Source organism: Suricata suricatta, chromosome 7 (genome assembly GCF_006229205.1).
Source record: "Suricata suricatta isolate VVHF042 chromosome 7, meerkat_22Aug2017_6uvM2_HiC, whole genome shotgun sequence".
In the NCBI taxonomy this organism is placed as follows: domain Eukaryota; kingdom Metazoa; phylum Chordata; class Mammalia; order Carnivora; family Herpestidae; genus Suricata; species Suricata suricatta.
In genome coordinates this window covers 21,815,393-21,839,109 of record NC_043706.1, presented here as the reverse complement: position 1 = coordinate 21,839,109, position 23,717 = coordinate 21,815,393, and the positions used below count along the sequence as shown (strand labels likewise).

Sequence of the window (23,717 nt, the reverse complement as noted above, 5' to 3'; positions counted from 1 at the left end):
CCAGGATCAAGTTGCAGCCTTAGCACTCTTCAGTTGTGACCTTGAGTAAGTTACTTGTACCACTCCAACCCTCATCTCATCTGAAAAATGGGTATGACCATAGTCTCATGCCCTCAGGCGTGCCTGAAGCATTAAATGCAAAGTACACAGCACCTCTGCACGGTTCCCAGTACTGGTGACTGAATTATCAGTAGGAATCACTATCATCATTATTGTTTCCCACACTCACCCTTTTCTCCCAATTTCCGTGCATTCTTTATCCCGTTTGGAGTTGCCAGCCTCTATTGTTATAGTCACACAACCCAGCAACCCAGGAGCTGTGCCTGACTCTTTCCTCCCCTCTGCTTGAATAGACTGCGAATCACAAATTCTGTGGATTTTGCCCCCGAAATGTTCCTCAAACCCCATCCATCTTCTCCATTGTACAACAGCTGCCCTGATCCAGGTTCTAACTCTCTCTCCAATCTTGAACCCCCCCACTGAGAATTTTAAATATCACCCCCAATGCATCAGAGTCTGACACCCCAGACAGACTTTCTATTAATGTTATTCAAGAAATGAGTGGAATAGAAATATTGAAGCCTTGAGGATATTTCAATGTTTCACATGATTAAGAATGCAGAATATGGGGGCGCCTGGGTGGCTCAGTAAGTTGAGCATCCGACTTCAGCTCAGCTCATGATCTCAAGGTTTGTGAGTTCAAGTCGCACATTGAGCTTGCTGCGGTTACCACAGAGCCCACTTTGGATCCTCTGTCCTCCCCTCTCTTTCTGTCCCTTCTCTGCTCATTCTCTCCCTCTCTCTCTCAAAAGTGAATAAAAGTATTTAAAAAAGAATGCAGAATATATGGAATATGTGCAGTTGATATTGTCCTGTAAATGCCTGGGCTCAGGACGAACGCCCTTAGTGTGCCCCCAGTGAGAGCTGCACTTCCAGACGCCGGGGGTGGGGGGGGGTGGGGGGGGCGGGGGGGATGGTGAAGCAGGGAGGGGCTTCTGGCACGCACCACGGGGCGTCCACCAGCACCTGCTCTTAGCACCCCCGTTCCTTTCCTCTGAAGACACTAGAAAAATGAAACAATCTCACGGTTTCTCGTACAGATAAGGGTGGCAAATGAGACATGAATAGTTTGCTGGAAGATTCTGGGAAAGCTTTCGTTGTCCTGATGGGAGAAGCAGGCTTTGCTGGGGGCATGTCTCCCCTTTTCTTTCTGTCATAACCAGAAATGTGAAGCCTGGATCTGTGGGAGCCACTGCGGAACTGAGAGGATCTGCCAGGTGCTGGCCTGCACACTTTGGGCTGCTGTGACTGAGCCCAGGGAGGAAGGAACTCGTTCATGAACTGTGTCTTTTTCTTGTCTTTTTTTGGAGGGCTCACCAAGTAGGGCTGCTTTGAGAGGGATGGCTGGTAAGGAATCCTACTCAAAACTCTTTGCTCAGAATGACTCTCTCTCAACAGAATACCAAACAAGTAAGGGACCCTGTGTTAAGGTGTAACAGAGCAGCACCACGAGCCTTTCCTGAGTTCTTACTGCTGCAGCTGCAGGGTAGCAAAACCTAGCATTATTCCTGCTCTGTTCCTTTCATGATTTGTCATGGCATTAGGCTCAGAGGTGGAAAGAAAGAAAAGGTTCCATAGACATTACCAGGAACACGCACCTCCTCAAATTCATCAACACATCCCACCAAAGTCACAGAAGTACTTGTGCTCCGCCAGCAACTAATGAATGCAGTTGTCAAAGCACAGAAAACCGTGGCCAAGAAGACACACTAATTCCCCTGTTCACCTTCTCTAACCAGAGGACCCAGTAAACAAAGCACTAAGCTGGGCCCATCCAAGAGAGTTTATTTAGTTAAATGTTTAAGTATAAAGAAAGAAAGAAAAACTTGATTTAAAGGCAGAGTCACTTAAAATAAATCCCGTGACCTAGGTTCTGGAGACAGTAACAAAATATAACTTCAGGGATGCCTGGATGGCTCAGCTGGTTGAGCGTCTGACTTCAGCCCAGGTCATGATCTCACCGTTTGTGAGTTCGAACCCCACATTGGCCTCTGTTCTGATAGCTCAGAGCCATTGGTTTCTCTGTCCTCCTCTCTCTCTGCCCCTCCCCTGCTTGAGCTTTCTCTCTCTCGAAAATAAATAAATGTTTAAAAAGGAAATTCCAGTGGGTTAACACATCCCAGCTCATCTTACATACAGTTATGGGGAAAGAGAAGGGAACAATAATAAGGAATTAAGCAAACTGGAAACAGTTAAGTGTAAAGTTACTTTTTTGTGTTTTTAATATAATAATAGCTAGCTCTAGGCCATGATTGTATTCCTTGAAAGTAGTGCATAAATTGATTTTTGCTGATAAATCTAATCATGTTATAAACACTTTAAAAGAAATATTTGAAGAGATTTATAATGTGTTATTTTTTGTGAAGTATTCTTTTCTGTTTTTTTTTAAATTTTTGATGTTTATTTATTTTTGAGAGACAGAGAGAGATAGAGCGTGAGTGGGGTAGGGGCAGAGAGAGAGAGAGAGAGGGAGACACAGAATCTGAAGCAGGCTCCAGGCTCTGAGCTGTCAGCCCAGACCTGGACGTGAGGCTCAAGCTCAGGAACCGTGAGATCATGACCTGAGCTGAAGTTGGACGCTTAACCAACTGAGCCACTCAGGTGCCTCTCTCTTTTCTGTTTTTTAAATTACTATTTCCACTTTCTATGTTTCCTGAAATGGAGGTGCACCTGCATGTATAAGTTCTTGTGCTTAATTTCATTTCCAATTTGATACTTGTTTCTTCTCATTACCATATCACTTTTAATATTCAATTTTCATGGTTTTATTCAATCCTATTGAAAGAAATATTGCATTTTAAGAAAAAAATCTCTGAGCCCCATGAGTATTCCACGATGTGCTTTTTTTTCATTCTTGGTCCTACCATCGGCGAAGAAACCTCAGGCGGTTGTGGCACCCCCTGAATGACACAGGACACACAAAGGACACCACCTGGAATAAATCCTCTATCATTGCTCTTTTATAGGCCTTTAGAAATGTGTTTGAATTCTCATGCACTAAATAGTAGAATGTGGAATTTTGTTAGTTGTCTTTCCTTTTTTCTGCAGTAACTTTAGAAATACAAAATCCTCAAATGTAATAACAGCTATTATGGGCTACACATATTGGAATACAGCTTAACTCTGAAGGTACACATCATGGGCTCTAAGGAGGATTTAGAATACATGTTGGTTTTTAAAATATATAGATTTTTATCTCAAAGGCGAATTCATTATGCTCCCCCCTACCCCACCTTGTTACTGAAGGAACAAAAGTAATATTATGCCTTTTGTAAAAGATTCACAAGCTCACTGGGAGGTTGTTGTGGGAGCGCCCATCTTCCCCCCAGGACAAGGCATCCTGCCCCGGGTGGCTGGCAGCTTCTCTGGGAACCCCACCTCGTGCCACCTTGTCAGTTTTCCTAAGACTTCCATTATCATAGCTCTTTTCTGAACGGTCTGTGGGAAAGAGCCTCAGACCTCATTCAAGTCCACTTCCAGGACAAAGCTTTCCTCCCTCCTTGCTGCACTAAATACTTGGCTGTAAAGGAGATAAAATTTTTGTGTAGTCGGGGCAAAACTGGGGACAGAACTTCAAAAGTGTGTTCACTGAGTCTCATGGAGTGATCATTATATTATAAAGGTGTGCACACACACACACACACACACACACACACTCGAAAGAGATAAATGAACTTAGGGAAAGAAATAAAAATAAATTTTCATCAGATTTTAAAATACTGTGAAAAATATTAGCTGTGGCATCTTTTCTCATCTGAAGTAATCGTTGTTTAAAAATATGAACAATAATAGTCTGCTCCCTAAATGTAATGAAACTGTGGTTATTACATTTCACTTAACATACAGGAACAGTGGTCTTGTTTTCCTTTCCCTCACCCCACAATTGGGATCACAAACGGCTCTGCCCAGAACCCACATGTCGAACGGGTGACCTTCATTCTGGCTCAGGGATCCTTTCCTCCTCCCCCACTTCCACTCTGGCTGCACCCAATTTCCCCACATGTAGGTGTGCCTTTGCACTGGAAAGGAGAGAACAAACCGCATGCCCAAAGTAGTCAGGGGTCAGGGATTTTTTTGTAAGGAAGCACTGTTTACTTTTAGCTCTGATTTTATTATTTGTAATTTCTTTATATATATAATGTATATATAGATAGATGTACATATAAATTATACATATACATATGTGTATCTCCACATAGATCAATAATTTTACCTACATGCATACATATATAATCATATAATCATGCTGCTTTTTTTCCTCTCTTCCTCACTAGCTTACCTTTCCTTTTGCTTCTTCCTCCTTCCTACGCTCCCGCCAACGACGGCATATCATCACCTCCGTGTGTGCTTCTTACTCTTTCTTCCCTGCACTCACAACAGTGCACAGACCCACGCACCATGAGTTACGTGCATGCAGAGGAGACCACACGTACGCCTTCACGTCTCGTTTCCTCACCACTACCTCTATTGAAATCATCTGGCACAGGTCTAATTCCCTCTTTTTTTAACAGTAACAATTCACTGTGTGAATATATCCACCATTCCATTAGTAAGAGATTTTTATTTCTATGTTTCATTTTTTTGCCACTATAAATAATGCTGCAGTAAATAACAGCCATCTTTAAAAACTAGATTTTAAATACCTCTGGTATAGATTTCTAAGAGTGGAGTTGCTAGCTCAAAGACAATTGTCCTCTTAATATTGACTAATCCTGCCAAATTGCATCCTAAGGAGGTTATGAAATTATACATTTATTATCAGAAAGGTATGTTTTTCTCGATATGCATGCCAGCAACAGATATTACAGTTTTTTCCTAAGTTTTTGCCTGTTGAATAGAAATGACTTTGGCTTTCCCAGTCTACTGATGAATTTGAGCATGTTTTCATATGATTACAGGTTATCTGGATTTTCTTTATTGTGAATTGTCTCTTTGTATCACTTGTCTATTTTTTTATGGCTTGTCTTCAGAGTGTCAATTTGTAGGAGATTTTTTTCTACATTAACCTTTTATCTCAGATGTATGTTCTGAATATTTTTCCAGCTCTGTCTTTTATCCATTAATTTCACTTGTGATATTTATATTTTGGTCATTTGTTCAAATATATGGTCATTTGTGCTATCTTGGTAGTATAAACCAAATATATATACATGTAAAATAATATATATAATATATTATACATGTATAGATAAGTATATTAAATACAAAAATGTGTTAAGTGTATATACTTACATGTAACAAATATATACATCCAATATAAATATACATATATATACTAAAATACCAAGATGTAAAATACTAGTTTACAGTATTCAGCAACTAGTTGTTTATTAAAACAACAAGCAAAAAAAAACAAGAGACTATTGAATATTAAAATGAATCGAGGGCTGAAGGGGGAGGGGGAGAAGGGAAGGAGGTGATGGTCATGGAGGGGGGCACTTGTGGGGAGAAGCACTGGGTGTTATATGGAAACCAATTTGACAATAAACTATTATAAAAAATCCCATGTACTTTTCTTACTCCATGAAACCAACAACTATATTAAGTAATCTTACACACTGAGATCGATTTCTGGATTCTGGATTCTGTTCCATGAAATACTTCTGATAGTATTTTCTAATATATACATCTGATAGAAAATGCTCTACTCTTCATTCTTACTTTGTACCATTTTCTTCATTATTGTCAAGTAATCTTACAAATAAACTCTGTTATTATATTCAAGACAAAAAAAATTCTCTATTAGGATTCCAATTGGAAATGCACTATATTTACAAACTAATTTGGGGAGACCTAAAAAATTTGAGATATCACGTCCAAAAATGTATTTGTCTTTTTATTGGTTTTTCATGTCTTTTTTAAAGATTTAATAGCTGCTTTATTTGCATTGTGTGTCTTGTTTTTTAAATTTTATTTTTACATTTCATAGTTTTAGTAACTTTCATATGTGAAATATTTTTTCTTATTTCTATTTCTATACTGCTAAAGAGAAAAGTTATTGACATTTTGATATTTATTTTATATCAGCCATCTTACCAGTTTTATCTTTTCTTAATGTTTATTTACTTTTTGAGAGAGAAACAGAGCATGAATGGGGGAGGGGCAGACACACACACACACACACACACACACACACACAGAGCCTGACACAGGGCTTGAACCTACGAACTGTGAGATCATGACCTGAGCTGAAGTTAAACGCTTAACTGACTTCACCCCGGTACCCCACCATACTTACTTTTCTTAATACTGTGCTTTTTTCCTTGAAACTGTTGGGGTTTCTATGTATACAATCATAGCATTAGCAATATATGTAATTTTATTCTTTCCCAGTATCTATAGGCTATTTCTCTTAAATTTTATTTGCTGAAATCCTTAAAGCAATGCTTAACAGTAACAACAAGAGAGTGGCAATAGCAGGTATCTCCACCTAAATTCTGATTACAATTAAATGAATTTTTTGCCACTTAAGATATCAAAAGTTGTTGGTTTGGGGTAAATAATCTTTACTATAATTGAGGAGATTTCTTTTACTTTTGTTTTATTTAAAGTCTTCTTTTTTAAAAAACAGCTGCTGAGTTTAATCATGTTCCTTTCAGTGATTATTGATTGGATTGCCTAATTTTTATTGTATTTATGTATAGGATTATATAGACAGCTTTTCTGATATTTGCTTTTTTGTGCATGTGTTTAATTCTTATGTTTATAAATTTCTAGATAAATATTTACTAAAATGTGTCAAATATTAATAGCTATTAACTTAAAGGGTTCCAGGATAAAATTAATTGGGGAAACACTGAGCCAAACAGATTTAAATGGTACTTCCCAGAAGAGTTAAGCTAATGTGTATTGTCAACCTACAAAAGATTAGAGTACAAATATTTAGTAAACTTTATTTCACTAAAGTATTTCTATATTTCATGAGCCATTTCATGGATGTAGTTTAGAGCAAAACAAACTTTGAGAAATGCTTGTATGGAGGTTATGTACTAAGAATTACAAATAATTTTGGTACATAAAAGCAATGAAATCATAAGGGAAGAGCTGATAAACTAAAAGCCACACTATAGAATGGCAAAGCCATTTGTGAATAATAATTTAATTAACCAATATTTTGTAATAATTATACTCACTTTTAGTATATAAGGTTTTTACCTGGGTAGGCCCAAATTATTGATGTGTGGCCTTATACAGACCATCTTAGAGTGTAAGGTGGTCCTGGGGCTGGACACAGTACCAGCTACAGCTGATTGTCAAAGTATAATTCTAGGAAATAACACAAAAAAAATGCACCTGGATCCCTTTCTACTCTGCAACCCATGGTATCCTGACCATCATGATGTGATGATATCACACTTACCAATGACATATTCCACTCTGAAGAAATCCCTTCCGGGTTGGTATGGACGATTGAAGTCGATCTGGATGAAGAAAGACTGTCCTCTACGTACAATCAGGTGGTTGTTTTCATACTTGTCCGTGTGGTGGTCCACTTTATTGGTGTCCCATCTCTCTTTGAACAGGTGGACTTGTGTGACATTAAGGTAGTCTACACACAAAGAAAACAATTAACGGAAACCATTGAGTAACTTTGGTTTAACCATAAACTCAAACAAACAGATTGTCTTTTCTTGTAGAAGCAGGTAATGAAGTCTATTAGCTAGAACTATCTACAGGAGGCTAGTAGATTTAGGGGTCAGTCTCTTGTGACATTCTTGATTTAAAGAGGATTTTAAAAGCTTTCCCCCCTCTGATCTCATTTTATACCACAGGACACTTTTTGGGATAGACAGCAGTGTTGATGATGCCTCCCATGCAGGTCTAGGTACAGAGAAACTAGGACCAGAGTTCAAGTCTTCACATTCCTAGGCCCATGGTTCTTTTGTGATGACAGGTGCTCACCATCATGGCTACCAACTCACTATGTCACTAACTAGGGATAAGCAGCGTATAGCCACTTCAATTTTCTTATCTTTAAAAAGGGAAGAATCAAATATGACAAATCCTCAAAGAGATGTTACAAGGACAAAGTTAACCTTTAATCCAAAATTCTCCTCTTATTTCAGACAGGGTCAAATACCCCTCCTTTTGTATTTCTAAAAGTAGATCTGATCCCTCAAAGGCAAGAAAGAAAGGACAAGTATGGAGAAAGGATACTGACATGTCGTTGAGACAGATGTAACTGTTTCCACTTTGAACGTGCAGAAACAAGCTTCACATTCCCCTAGCTCCCAAATGACCAGTCTGGAAGTCAAACCATGGTCTGCTGCAAATATCTATAGATTTTCCTTTGGTTTTTGAAATTGGGAGAGTATATGTCAGTTATACACTTATTTGAGGAATGATAGCACTGGATAACAGCTAGCTCCCCTCTTCCATTCCCTCTGCAAATGATCACTGAATACAGAGGGAAGTCTACCCATCTACACTGTAGTTTGCAAGATCTAGTCTAGAGACAGATTTCGTGTGCACACTTGGAGTTCTATAGGGGAATTCAGGAGAGACGCTGATGGGTGTATCCTAGCTTCCTACATACCCACCCCTTCCCTGACCCCGTCTGCTGCATGCTTTGCCCTCATGGCTGTGAACACAGTTTGCGCAGCTGCTGAGCCTTTATCATGCCAGAGCATCACTCTCAAGGACTCCAGTGCCTTCTTTTGCTACAGGAGTCCTGGGCAGGGCACCTGGTCCCCTCTGGCCTCATTTTTGTCTCATAATTGAAATCAAGAAGTTGGGCTCATTAAGATACTCTCCAGCTCTAAAGTCTAGGAATACCTGAAACATTCTTGATTATTTCAAAGTCCAGGTAATCCTGAGTTTGAATCTCAGGCCTCTTAATTACTTAGGTATGGGATTTTGCCTCACAGAAGCTGACTTTTCTCACCTTTCAAATGAGGATACTAATACTTTGAGAATTTCTACAAAGCTTCAATGCTGTGACATGACAACAGCTCTGGTAGTATGCCTGGCACATAGTGGGGCCATAGTGTTACTTGTGGCTAGCTTAAATAGAAACTCTGATGGTTGGTGTGGTGCTCAGTGGGTTATTGTGACTGTGAAATTACTGCACATAGAAAGTGCAAGATACAGTTTTATTTTTACCCCATCGCAGAACCCTGAACATGGTCCCCTAAAGGGCACTTTCCTTCCATTATGCTGTGGGTGGAAGATGTTTAATTCTCTAGACCTCTCTCTTCTAAGCTGCCTTTCCCCTAAGTTCTCGGGCCTTATTAAGGTCACAATCCTCCATGTTAAGCCAGCATCACAAAGCGCTGGAGAATCATAAATGTCTTAGTTGAAAAAGACCTTAGTAATCAACTCATCTGGTCATCTTTCTTGGTACTATGCTTTTCCATAACGTTTCATTTTGTTTAAATGTCAAAAAACTTAATCCTCAAAAATGGGCTTAATCAGTTCTCCATTCATCAGCATGATAGGAAGGAATGCACTGATATTATAGCCTCACAGAATCTCTGAGGGCAAAGGTACTTTCTAGAGCATCTGATAGGCCTATGTATTGCATAAACGTTTTGAAAGCCCAAAGGCTTAGGCTTTTTGTCTTCATCTGAATGGGAATCCCACTCTCTTGCAAGGCAAACAGTCCATTTTTAAACAATTTTAATTATTTGAAAACCCTCCTTAAGATGAACTGACATTTCCTTCTTTGTAATTTTTCTAACCATGGATTTTGGTCTGACCTCTGGATAAATATAGAATACATCCTATTCATCCCATCTGGTGCTCCTAGGTAGGTGCAGGCTTCTCTCTACTTCTCTCTATTCCTTTGACTAAAACATTCACTATTTCTTCAATTGTTCTTTTCCAGAACTTTTACCCACTAGTCTGTTCTGGAATATATTCCATTTTATAAATTCCCAATGAAAAACAATAAGACTGCTACATCTTTCCAAATAAATAGCATATTTCTATTATTTCAGCCCAAGATAGCATTAGCATTTTAAATAATTGTACCTTATTATTGATCAAAATGAAGCTTCTGATAAAGCAAAAGCCTTAAAAATACATTTTGGTGTCATTTCTATGATTAGGATTCAGTCTAGACCCTTAGAAACCACTCACCCATGTTTCTATTTCGCCATATCTATGCAAAGGTTTTCTTCTTTGCAGCTCAGTTTTAAAGCTCCACATGTATCCATACTGAATTTCATCTTACTGAATTTGGTTAATTGTTCTAAGCTCTTAATGTAATTTTAGACCCTAAGCATATATTCAATATATTTAATATTCTCCCCAACTTGCTGTCCTCCAGGAATTTTATGCATGTCATTTTATGTTGCCATTCAAGATATGAATATAAATGCTGATTAGGTCACTGCCTAATACATACAAACTAGATAAATGCACAGTGGTAGATACTAAAACTTGAAAAGATAGTTATGACAAAGCACCATAAATATTCTGATAAGGTGGCACAAGGTATTTGGAAGTTATAGGGAACCTGCAACTCAGATTTGGGAGGTGGGGATTAAGGTAGCATTTTGGAAAAGTGAGGTTTATAAGCAGTGGTCAGAAAGTTCTTCAGGTAGAAAAGGGGGCGGGAAGGATGTTTCAGGGAGAGAGGGGGATGAGTGAAGACTGAGGCAAGAGGGTGTGTGGTTTACTTAAGAAATTGAAGCATGATTGGTTGGCTGGAGTGTGCTAGTGGGACCACAGACGTAGAGGAGGCAGGAGCCGCTAATGCAAGCCCTGTAGACCAGGTTAAGGAATTTGGATTTTAACTGCTTTGGGGATCCAGTGAAAAACCTGAAATAGCTAACTGACATGATTGGATTTATGTATATAAATTTCATCTGCTTCTGATGACAGAGTAAGAAAAGGAATGGATGGTGGCGGTGTTGGAGGCAGGCAGGTGAGCTGAGAGGCTGCTGCAGCTCTCCAGGTGAAGGATGAGGCGAGTCATATCTGCCTCCAGGTGATGAAGCACTGGTCCTGGGGCCGGGATTTGTCTCATCTCATCCCACCTCCGCTTCCATGATAATGTGCCCCTGAAAACAAGTATGTTAGCATGATGCCTTGGTTTCCCCAGCAGTCTTGCCAAAGGGAAATATAAAGCTGGAAAGAGAAATTCAAGGTTTTCCGGTTTTGTTTTTGTTTTGTTTTGTTTTGTTTTACAGTATCCGACTCTCACTAGTTTTATTCTTATTACAAATGAAAACTCTGGCTTTCTAGTTCTATGAGCCTATCTGGTGAATTTGGCTAATGTCTAGTGAGCATGGTTAAAGTCAGTCTATCCTTGAAGTAGTGAACACAGTGCTACTTCTGGGGGATATTGATATGTATTGGGAGATGAGAGTTCCACAGTTAAGCCAATTTGGGAAATTCTGGCTTAACCAAAGTTAATCAGGATTCCTGCAGGATTTATGGGAGACTTTAATATATTGATAGACATTGTAATTATCCTACAGGTGCCATGTTTTCCGAACTTAAATGCCCTTGGGAACTATTTTTTTTGGAGATCACCTTTGTAGAATATATTCTAGGTGATACTTCACTACTTACTAATTGTGCAACCTCAGAGAAATTATTTAATCTCTTTAAGCCTCAGGTTTTTTTTTTCCTTTAAAAAGACGATGGAATGCTTGCTTTACAGGGTTCATGTAAGGATTAAATGAAAAAATGCATGTAAAGTGCTTTAGCACAGTGTCCAGGACCTAGTAAGTTCTCACAAATTATTTTCATTGTATTATCATTGTTATTATTAAGAGAAGAGAATAGCGTAGTGGATAAGAGTAAAGATTTTTGAGCCAGATGGGCTGGACTCAAATCCCAGTCCTGGCACTTACTATCGCCATGACTTTGAACAAGTTATACAAACTTTCTGCGCCTCCGTTTTCTCTTCTGCAAAACGGGGGTGGTATTCTGAGAAGACAGATTTGCTTTTCTTGCATTTCCACAGGTAGATGAAATAATTTTTTCCTCTTTATTCCCAGAATATTTTTCCTTTTTTTAATACAAATTTATTATCATTAAGCACTTTGTGTTATCTTGTTATAGGCCACTTAATCTATGAACCTGTAAGTAAGCCACTTGAGGACAAGATCTCATCTTGACTGTACCTGGGACAATGTAAAAAGAAACCATCAGAAATATGCCACTTTTCACTTTAAACAAATGTAATGCCTGAAAATTTGGAGCTTGGACTTGGTTATTCATCATAGAATGGATATTTTATTTATCATAAGATTAATCACGAGTCCTTTAAATGTTATTTATCAGACAATTTCATTCTTAACAGATACTAGTTTCAGGACTATATGTAGTATATTGTATATGTATGTGTACAGTATATTATATATTGTACAGTGTTGAAGATAGTGATCTGCAGTTTTATAACATGAGGTTTCTAGAGCAGCATTTTTATTTCAGACTGGAATAAAAATGCCATGCCCTGATAGTGCATAATTCTCATATTGCTTTTAACAAAAGGTAAGCAAGAGTACTAATAGATTCTTTTGAGTCTATAAAACACAAGCCAAAAAAATCTATGGTTTCATAGTGAAAAAATACATATTTATATTTGTCACATAAATATATATTAAATATGTACTTATAAACATGAATTAAGTAACAATAATATATAAAATAAACATATATTAGCATATACATGAATAATTCATTTTAAGATAATGTAGTCTACAATGTTATAATTTTGATAACACTTATTCTAAGTATGGAGTTTTAAAAAATTCTAATTTTTTCTAAATAGTCTTTTCATTCTTTACTGCAATAACCCTCCAATAGGTCAGTGCCTACAGGAAAAAAGGGAAAAAATCATGGAAAATTACCGTTGTGCTCTATGTCGGGAAAAACCAAGGCAATGATAAGTGAGATTTCCCTTTCTAATCTCTTAAAATAAAAGCCCATATTAAAATAATTTAAACCAAGGAAAACATTTCATTAAAAAAAAATAAAACTTGACCAGGACATGGAAGATTAAAAATGACACTGAGAGTCTGAGAGTTTAAAAAACCAATGTTGTAGACTTTAGTCAAATGGACAAGACATATGGAAAGGTAACCAGCCGAGTGGTTTATCCTTTAGAGGGAGAAATAAAGGACAGCATAGCTCTATGGATTTGCTAGGGGTTGGCCAGAGCACTGGGGATAAGGTGAGGTCCCCAAACTACTGATGAAACAACATTTCTTGCATTGCTTATGGACAGTCAGCACAGATCAAGCTTTGTATCCAGTGTTTACAATACCTAGCAATAGGCATCGCTCTACAGATTTTGGGCATAAAAATTGAGCATAGATATAAAAATGTCATAGTTCTTTCTATTGTCCATTTTGGTCAGTGCTGTCCCTCTTCATGTAGTAAACACTTAGTAAACATTCATTAAGCTGGCATACTGACTTCTGCTTTGCCTAGTGGATTAATGAGACATAGTTTTGATTGAAAGAGCCTTCTCATCCAGGATCCATTTGCCATAAACAGGAAATGAATTTGCTTCTCCTTGTCCAAACCCAGTTCCTGGCAAAATGGAGCCACTCATTGCTAAGCTACTTTTTTTTCTTTTTAGAGAGATATTGTAGCTGGAAAGTTGGCAGCTTGCTCTTTCAAAGTGACAGCTTTCAAAAAGTCTACCTAACACAATTTAGCCTAATTCCAAACATATCAGAAAATGGACTGGTTAAAAAAAAAAAAATCTGTCCTCATGAGCCAGCTGCCTCCTGGTCCTCCTACCCTTTCCCTAATATGAAAAAAAGTAGATTATTTTCTCCTTAGGTTGTAAAAATATTCTTCAGAGAATGATTATACCTGTCACAGATGGAATCTTGAAATAAGTTAAATGTTTAGGTTCATATCCTAGAAATACCCTAGTGAATTGAAATCCCCATGCAATCTTTGGTAATATTATTACCAAACTGTAGGCATAAGTACTGTCCATGAGGAAATAGGTCTGTTTATTGTTGAAACAACAGGATAAATGTTCCTTTCTAATATTTCTTTTGGATACTCCAAAATTTAAAGTATCATTAATTAGAATGATTAAAACCATTTTTTTAAGAAGCAGGTTATTGTGTTTTTTAAACTTTTTTAAATGTTTATTTACCTTTGAGAGCAAGAGAGACAGACAGAATGTGAGTGGAGGAGGGGCAGACAGAGAAGGAGATGCAGAATCAGAAGCAGGCTCCAGGCTCTGAGCTGTCAGCACAGAACCTGACAAGGGGCTCGAACCCATGGACCATAAGATCATGACTTGAAACAAAGTCGGACACTTAACCAACTGAGCCGCACAGGTACTCCACACCTTATTGTTTTTTAACTGTTGCTATTAAAATGTCTTGTACCATAAACTGTATAAGAAATGCTTAGCTTCTCAGAGGAACCTGGAGTAAGCAGTGATGCTGGCATCATCTCCAGGGACTGAAATCTGTCTGGTCTACCTCTCTTTTTGCTGGAAGTATCTCAACAGCAGCCTCCAAATATATTTCCTTCTCTCCATTTTCTTCTCACCATTAGAATTACCTCCATGAAACATAACTCTGATGATGTCATTTTGCTATTTAGAATACTTTGCAAGTCTTCCTTTATCTGCAGGAGGAAAGGTAAGGTCTCAGTGTACCTCAGTGTACAATAGGTCCCTGCCTACTCTCCCCAGGCTCATCCCCCACCACATCCCCATTACTTGATATATACTATTCTCTCTGCTAGAAATGCTGTTCCCATGTACTTGTCTGCCTGGAAGATTCCTATTCATTCTCTGAGACCCAACTCACATGTCCTTTTGTCACAAAGCCTTCCACCACTCTTTCGCACTGTACCCACACCATGTCATTCCTTTTTCTGTTCTTTTGCTGCAATAGGCATAATTTCTGTTACACCATTTTTTTTGGCATGGAATTTCAATGATCTTTTCTGTGTCTATTTCATCTACCAGATGGAGAGCTACTTGAGGCCAGGGATTGGCTTACTCATCTCTGGGTTCCCAGAGAGAACTTAGCATAGTTCCTGACACATATGTGGCAATCATTAAATGCTTTTACACAAACCAAATGAAAGAATGAAGTGATTCTATATAACCTCATTTCTGGATCATACATTAAATGCCTTTCTTATTCTTTTAAAGCCTTCAATCCAGAGAGGTTTATTCGGCATAAAGGAAAGATTTATAATTAATTAGCTAACTAGTTGATCTGGTTCTGACAGGGAGTGAGGTGGGAAGGAAGAGATGCTAAGAGGCACAAGACCCCATTAGCTTCAAAGATTCTAGATCTGTCCTCCATTTGGGTTTTTGTTTTTTGGTGTTTTTTTTTGTGTTTTTTTTTTTTTTTTTTTTTTTTTTAGAAATCCAGGCTTGTTTTCCAGTTTGGATTCATCACATTAGATTTGTCCAATATGGATTATAATTACAATTGCAAATGATTGCCTATGGTTAATAATGTGGGGTCAAACCAGACCAAGAAAGAATATAATGTTATCTACCAAAACATTATATCTCCTAAAATAACCTTTGAGACCAGGTAAGCTGTAGAGAGATTTTTCAGAAATAACCACTGAACATGCAGAACAGTCTATTAGGAAGAGATGAAAATCCAGAAATCTGAGGAGATTTTCACATACTATTCTCAGCTACAGCTGAGTTCAGAAGAGGGCATTAAGTACCCTTAAAAACACATGAGGATGTCAAACATCACCAGTAACTGTCTGCTCCGATCTCTGGGGTTTCACTGTCACCTCAAATATTTCAATTTTTTTGTAAATATTGTGCCAATGGATCGGAGGAACTTTATGTGGGTTTAAACAATCTGAAATGCAGGATAAAGTCAGTCTTAAGCAAATATTCACAAAAGCTGTGAATTAAGAGTATTATTCACATTCAGTATATATTATATATATCGACTGCCATAGGGCTATTTAAAGTGAAAAATCTGCCATTTCCCACCTTTCCTCCTCTTGCCTCTCTGCCTTCTCAGTCCGTTTGGTAAGAGTAGCTTGCTGAAGGGACACTTGGGAAAAGCTTCCATTGAAACAAATGAAGTGAGTTTGCCTTAGGGCTTTGTGAGCCAAGGCTTCCCCCAGACAGGGGCTCAAGGAGATCCAAGCCCTCTTGGACGCCCCTAGTGGCCACTGAATAAACTGCAAGAAGACGGAAGCTAAATCCTGTGACTGCCTTAGCAGGGAATGACTTGGGACCAATGGATGTATTTTTTGTCAGAAAACCTGCTTTCAGCATAATTAAAGAGAAATTTGAAATGTAAAGGATAAGTAGGAGACAGTCCTCCTTGATCTGATGGTTTGCATGCTGGTATTTTTCTTCTCTTCTACTCATCTAAAACTTCCCTCTATGATCCCTGGGTTCTGAGACCTTATTCTCATAGTGAGTAGCAATTAGTTCACGTTAAATGCATGCATATTTGTGAAATCTGGAACATGCTATTAATAATAAGATTACAATGACTCTAGGGCTGATGAGTCATTCAACTCCAGTGATTGACTGTTCGTTCATTGTCCAAATAGTCATTGGACACAAACACTCCTCTGCCAAGGCCTGTAATAGGTATCCCAGAATGTCACTTGGGCAATCACATATGATTGCCAAGCAAATGATGACTGATTTTTCCAAATAATTCACTTGAATATAATTTCCTACCCATGCCTCCAAAAATAAGCAAAAACCAGTAATCCCAGAATTTTTTTTTAAATCAACCCACCTACTCAAGTTCTCTGGAAGTTTTGTTTTCTTATTAGCAACATTTTGTTCAGACTTCAGATAGACAGGCCCTGCAGGTGGTTACATGTTCCCCTTAGAAACAAATGTTCACTGGGGTGGGACCCCTGAGTTAGTAGGGCATGATAACTTGCTTCCGAATCAAGGAGCATTTGTTGGTCATGTCCTATAGGTCCAGTGTCTCATGGACACTGGTCATTTGATCACAATGGCAACTGTGAAGTAGATATTGCTTCCATTTCCCTGATAAAGAAAATGAAGCTCCCCTTGGTGGCAAAGTAAGCAAGTGACAGATGTGGAAACAGAACCCAGGTCTTCTGAGCCCTGGACCAGAGGGCTCTTTCCTACATATCTCTGTCTCTGCACATTTCTCCTCACTGATCCTGTGCCCCTCTCTCTTTCTGTTCTTCCTGCCCCGTGTTTTAGCACCTTGGCTGCCATTGCCCAGGGCCCAGAGCTGCCAGAGGGGAATTTTGCTGGAAAACTGAATACACCAAGGTAATCTGCTTGATAATTTACATCTTCATGCTTTCCAATTTTATTTGCATTCTAAGGAAGGAAGGAAGGAAGGAAGGAAGGAAGGAAGGGTGAAGGAATCCTATCTTAGACTGGGCAGTGAAGGAGTGAACATTAACTACTTGCTTTGACTCCGTTTTTTCACCTGTAACATGGGGATTTAGATGATTAAATCTTCAGATGATTAAACCTCCCTCACTCATAACATGAGGATTAGCAAGTCCTTTTTAACTCTGTTCTGTGGCTCTACCTGTGAAGTTGTAGAGAATGTGGCACCCAACTAGGAGAGATAACTCAGAACTACAGGTTCACAAGTTTGTCTGGACCTTTCTGTTCAACTGAAGATGGCCTTCTGTGAGCTCTCTCCTCCAAATTTGGATGGTACCTTAATGGATGGTTCTAGATCTCTCTCTGTTTTCACAACTGGATATCAAATTGTCTAGATGTGAGAGTTAACACAATCAAACCTGTCCACAATGTGCGAGCAGTTCTCTGATTTGCTGGACTTGTTAATAATGGGCATTGCAGTTTTTTTTTGTTTTTGGTTTTTTTTTTTTTTTTTTGCTTTCAACTGCTGATCTCTTTCTGAGAAGGCAAATTAGTCATGCACCATAGAGTGATTGTGGGCACCTACCCCAGCAAGTAGGTGTTCACCTCCTAGTGTAACTTAGCAGAGAGCCCCATCAGGAACAAAAGCGGGCTTGGTGCATGTGTGCTACTGACAAAAAGTGCTCCCTGCTAGATGCCATTCAGGGACATGAGTCTGAATGTTCCCGCTGTGGCCCAAGGACCGGCGCCTGTGTCACCAAGCCACTGTTGGCACCTGGGCCCCGTCAAGGCTGACAAGGCTGAGTGGAGGTCAGCTGCTGGCTGCTACTCCCAGAGCAGGTCCCTGGGGATTAGCGGAGGCAAGAGCAGGGGAGCAGCTTGCCTCACCTGCTCACCAGGCTGCTCTGGAGAGAAATAGAGGGCTTCCATCTCCATTACTGTCAGAGTCTGGCATCTTTTTCCAGCTCTGAAATTCACAGAGATGGAGAGAGGAAGGAGGGAGGAGGGAGAAGGAAGGAGGCACAAGCCAGACAATCAAAACAGCCACAATGTTTTGGAAGTGGAAACTTCCAGCTAGAGAGTACTTTTAAAAACAGAACGGTAGCCCTGGAAGAGGCATCCACTAAGCCAGTGCTCTTGTTTTGTAGAGGAAATAGCCAAGAGGTAGAAAGACAAAGTGACTTCCCTGGGATCACACAGCTATTAAGTGGCGGAACTGGGACAAGAATCTGGATCTTTGGTCCTTTGACCACTCCAAAGAAGGCTTGGGAGTCTTTTCTTTAATACCAGACACTGGCAGGGGAGCCTCTTTTGTGGGAGCTAAGTGGAGACAAAGGGTGCTGACCCAGCCAGCCCTGCAGGGAGAAGCCGGTGGCTGTGCCTGTACCTTGCGGGTTGAAGCCCCGGGGCGTCAGCCCCTGCATCTCCACGGTGGGAAGCTCATCCTCTGCAGCATTGGAGGTGTTTCGGGGCAGGGCTCGCCGGCCTCCAAACGCAGGGGTGGAGGTCTCTGACATTCTCAGCTTCACAAGCTCCTCGCTGGGGATGGGGGTGGGCGTGGGGGGAGACACAGAAAAGGAATGTGAGGCGAGTTACATTTGAGACAAGGACTCAAAAAATAGAGAAACAGACATATCTGTGTGAGATAGCACTGGAGCAACACATTTCGAGCTTCGCATAAATAAAACTTGAGAAGTGGCAGTAAGGATTAGTCTAATGATGGAGTATAGCTCCCCAAGGATCTCGGGGAGATTTCTTGTTTGTCAAAACATATGGAAAGCAGAAGAAGAGGGCCTTATTTGAAAAATGAAAAATGTAAACGATTTCAGAAAGCAGGGTTTTTTTTATCCCCTCATTACCTCTAAAGGCGGTATCTTTGTGAGAAATGTTTACTGTCATATGCCTGTATGCATGTCCATTTCACATAGGCTTAGGAAGCCTAACTTACTTTTAAGAATAAGCTCATTCAGCTATGTCTAGATAAGCAGCATCCTCTAAAGCATTCATGTTTGCAGTTTAATTCAACCTATATTTAATGAGGGCCTACTATGTGCCAGGCTGTGATCTGGGCACTTGGGATACACCGGACAACAAAACAGAAGATTGTTGACCTAGAGTCTAGTGAGGGTTAGGGTGGAGCCCACACTTTCCAGAAGTAAACAGAAAGGCGTGTAAGAAGGTGGCCACTACTTTGGAGCCAGGACCACACGGAGCAGAAGGCAGATGGACCAGATGGACGTTGGGTGGGGTGGGGTGGGGTACATGTGCAATTTTAAATAAGGCTATAAATAGCCTTTCTCTAAATGTACTTGGTCAGTGGTGCTAACACTGCCTTTGCTCCAAGCCTAGTTCCCCTTCCTCTGGAGTTTGTGCAGGCAAAGGGCCAGCTCAAATACCACACACCCCACTGTCACTCCCCAGTTGCTACTTGTTGACCGACTGACCACATAAAGGGAGCCCTTGTTTCTAACCCAAATGCAGCTTTCACCTGGATCACCTGGATCACCCAGTCATGACTCTTGGTTATTTGGCTGCTTTTTTTTCTTTTTCAAAACCAAGCACACCCTCCAAAGATGAAGAGCTTCCACTATACAGGCAAACCAGAGTAGACTGTTCTAGAAGCAAAGGCAACACAGCTGGAGACAAGAGAACCACTTACGAGGGTATTTGGTCTGGGAAGGAGACAGCAATGTTTGCAAGTTTTAAGTCTAAATAGATTTCTGTAAATACCTACAGGCAGACTGACACAAAGTCTCCAGTGAACTCAGAGGACAAGGAGAAAGGGTTAATGATGGAGGCAAGGCAGGACGAAAGCAGTCCTCTGGAGGGGAATTACAAAGGGTGGGCTTAGGATCACTACTGGAGGGGAGGTTTGGGGGAGAACAGAGTAGAGCCAGGCAGGGCACTGGCCTGTTGGGAGAGAGAACCCAGAAAGCAGAGAGCTGGGGACCCCCAGGGGCTTGGCGGATAAAAAAGTTCTGTGCAGGCCTGGCTGGGTGAGTGCAGGCAGGCAGAAGCACCCCCTTCTCACAGGTGGCTGGGGTGTGGGGGCTGGGCAGGGGCTCAAGTTCAGCTCTTCCACTGGGAGGGGAACAGTGGATGCAGAGGGACAGAGAGCCAGCCGAGCAGGTGTTCCTCCCTGGCCCTATCAACCCCCCTCTCTCTCTCCATCCTTCTGTCTCGCCCCTCCACAATCCTCCTTTGGCGGAGCACTCCTAAGTCCCTCATTCCCAGCTAGTGGGCTTCTTGCAAACAGTGCCTTCAGGGCAACTTGGAGGAGAACCTGAGGAGTCCCCTCTGACGGAAGTGGGGCTGGGTAGGTGTGGAGATTGGGGACTAGGATCAGAACTGAACGAGAGAGCACCCCTCCCCAAGCGCCCTCCCCTGGCACCCGGAGCAGCCTCCAGTGGGATTTCCGGAAACCCCAGGCAGGGGGCGGACGCAGCGGGCCCCTTGGCTCCAGGGTTCTGGCTCCAAGCTGCGGCCCTGGGCAGGAGGGGCGGCTGCTTACCTGCGGTCCCCTCCCGAGGGGCCCGAGCCTCAGGCTGGCGCTGTGCTGCTCAGGGACACTTCCTCAAAAGGACGCAGTTAAAAGGACAAGAGAGTTGTCTCTTAAATAACTTCCTAACAGCCCCCACCCTCTTCCCCCGTCCCACAGGGTTTTCTCCTCCCCCTTCTTGACAGCTGGAGCAAACCAAGCAGCTTCTAGGACTTTCTATTTACTTCTGCCACCCTGCTGGGTTATTCCGGAGTGAGCCCCTCCTCCCACCCACACCTCCCACCTCAACTCCCAAGTTCCCAGCCCTGCTTCTCCTTGCCATCCCCACCTCCAGTTCTGCAGCCCCGGCCCCGCCCTTTGGTCAGAGAGGCTGGACGGGCCTTCCTGCACAGGGCAATGGCCCTGCCCTCCAGGATTCTGAGGTCCACTGGTGTGGCTCGGATGAAGGGCGCGTCTGCCCTCTTGCAGACAGGTCACAGACAGCTGTGACCATGCATAAAGCATGCCCTTCTTGTGTAAATAAGGCTGAGGGGCCTGGTCTACATTCTTGAAACATCCATGGGAACCTCAGCTACCACCTTACTGCAAGACTTCCCACAGGAGGGGAGGCCCAACCCTGGGGAAGATGAGTAAATAACTTGGAGTGTCAAAAAAATTTAGAAAATAACACCCTCCCTGCCCCCCCCCCCATTCCTGAAAACCACGAAGACCTTTCTGGTTTATCTTTAAATAACAGGAGAAATTAAAAAAAATTTCTTCTATGTATATATTATTTTCCTGAGTTTTTGCTATCTCTAAAACTCCTGTTTTCAGAACTGCTATTTTTAACCTTCTTTACTGTCTTCAAATTTCTTACCCTGCCCCTTGATCTAATTTCATAGAGGGGGGAAAATGCCATTGGTTAGGAATTCTCTACATTTTCTGCTACAAATCTATGAACTTGCCTTCAAACTTACCCATCTTTTCCCACTTTCTTCCTCTCACGTAAGTGCAGAAGGCTCCCACCCACCCCCTTGTCCATGGCCAAGTGCACTGGGCTGTGCTATTTTGTCTGTGGTCCATGTCACCTTCTCCAGGGCCTTGCTGCATATCCATTCTCTCTTCTCCATCTTCAGGTTCTCCCGGGCCTTGCTATGTATCCATTCTCTGCCTTCCATTTTCGAGCTCTCACTGCCCTGCAGCTGCTTCCTACTAGCACTTACGCAACTTCAAGGAAAGTCTCTCCAAAACTTTTTACAACTCTCCCTCAGCCCCGCAAGCTATTGTTCCTCTCTCTCCTCTCCATTGCAAGCTTCTGGGATCTCTGGTATACCAGATGAGGAGGAGATTATTCTCTCTCTCCTCCTCTCTCTGCCCTCCCCTGCTTACACTCTCTCTTCAAAAAAATTTTAGGGGCGCCTGGGTGGCTCAGTTGGTGAAGGCTTTGGTGTCTGCTCAGGTCCCAAGCCCACCAATGGCTTGCACTAAATCCAAAGGACAGGATTCGGTTATTTACTTGACATTTGGAGACACTGAGCTTGCCCACTCTTGCCTCAAAGGTCTTTCCCTCCCCACTCCGACCTCTGAGACACTCTAGGGGGTGTGGGTTCCTGCACATGCAAGGAAGCTCTGTGTTCCCCTTGCACTCATTTCCCATCTGTGTCCTGACATGTCCCAAATCTAGGTCTTTATCCATGATCTTTTCTATAACTTCAGACTCCCCAATTTAAATGTTTTTCATCTTCACTGGGCATGCCCCATGGATAACTCATACTCATCAGGTCTAAAATGACATGTATAATTTCCCCCTGAAACTCATCCATGTCAGAAGTTCCCTGTCCCAGTGAATGCCGCCACCCTGCATTCCTTTGCCAAATCAGATATGGGGTGTTGTTCTTGACACTTCCTTCCCCCTACCCCCCATCCCTAAATCCAATCCCTCAACAAACACTCTCTATTCTTCCTCTAAAATGCCTCTTGAATCTACCCATTCTCTCCCACTTCCACTGTGGAGGCTCAGACCACCACATCATCCTCTCTTATCAAAATCACAAAAGCCATCTACTGGTTCTGATCCTGACTGCTCTAACCCCTTCTCCACACTGCAGTGAGAAGGAGCTCCGTGGAGCTCAAATCTGAGATCAAATTCTTTGCACAAGCTCGGCTATCACCGCTTACCTGTGCTCTTAGGATAAATTCTAAACCTCAGTTGACTGGGCCTCTGCCATGTCACCCCTGCTTTACTCTCCATCCCTACCTCTTTCACTCTCTGTTACCTGGTGTCAGGACTGCCCCCCACCCCTGTGCTATGCTCCAGCCCCAGTGATGTTTATACTTGTACCATTGCTAGAAATATACTTTCTCCCTTTCTCACTATAAGACTATTTCTTATGCAGTCTCCAAATCTCAACCTCAACTGCACGCATGCCCCACAAGGAACTGGCCTTGTTCTGGCACTCTTCATACTAGGCAGCAACTTTCTATTTCCTTGTCTGTCCCCTACTAGACTACATGAAGGTAGAGACTCCAACTGGAGTTCCCCAGGTAGAGTCTGCTGACCATTCAATTACTCAAAAGTCCATTCTGGGGCACCTGGGTAGCTCAGGTGGTTGGGTGTCTGACTTGGGCTCAGATCATGATCTTGTGGTTTGTGGGTTCGATCCCTGGCGTTGGGCTCTGTGCTAACAACTCAGAGCCTGGAGCTTGCTTCAGATTCCGTCTCCATATCTCTCTTCCCTTCTCTTATTCCTACTCTGTCTCTCTCTCTTTCTCTCAAACATAAGTAAACATTTAAAAAATGTCCCTCCTTTCCATATTCTTTGCTGAATACTAGATAAGGACCATCCTATTCTAATAGTTCTCCTGGCAAAAATCAAGCCTGGTGTCCCCGATTCCTAGAGATACCCTTGCCTATGTGGGTAT

The 23,717-nt window shown here is 41.4% G+C and overlaps 1 protein-coding gene across 1 annotated transcript in view; it reads right to left on the bottom strand.

Moving 5' to 3' along the window:
• Positions 1 to 20,893, bottom strand: part of F13A1 (coagulation factor XIII A chain) — a 162,632-nt gene extending 141,739 nt beyond the window's left edge. Inside the window, exons 1-3 of the mRNA XM_029945402.1 lie at positions 20,829 to 20,893; positions 18,705 to 18,856; positions 7,421 to 7,609 (exon numbers count right to left, since the gene is read on the bottom strand). Of these exons, the coding sequence (XP_029801262.1) occupies positions 7,421 to 7,609; positions 18,705 to 18,834 (319 nt within the window). The 5' untranslated portion in view covers positions 18,835 to 18,856; positions 20,829 to 20,893. The remainder of the gene's footprint in view (positions 1 to 7,420; positions 7,610 to 18,704; positions 18,857 to 20,828) is intronic.
• Positions 20,894 to 23,717: the final 2,824 nt, after the last annotated feature.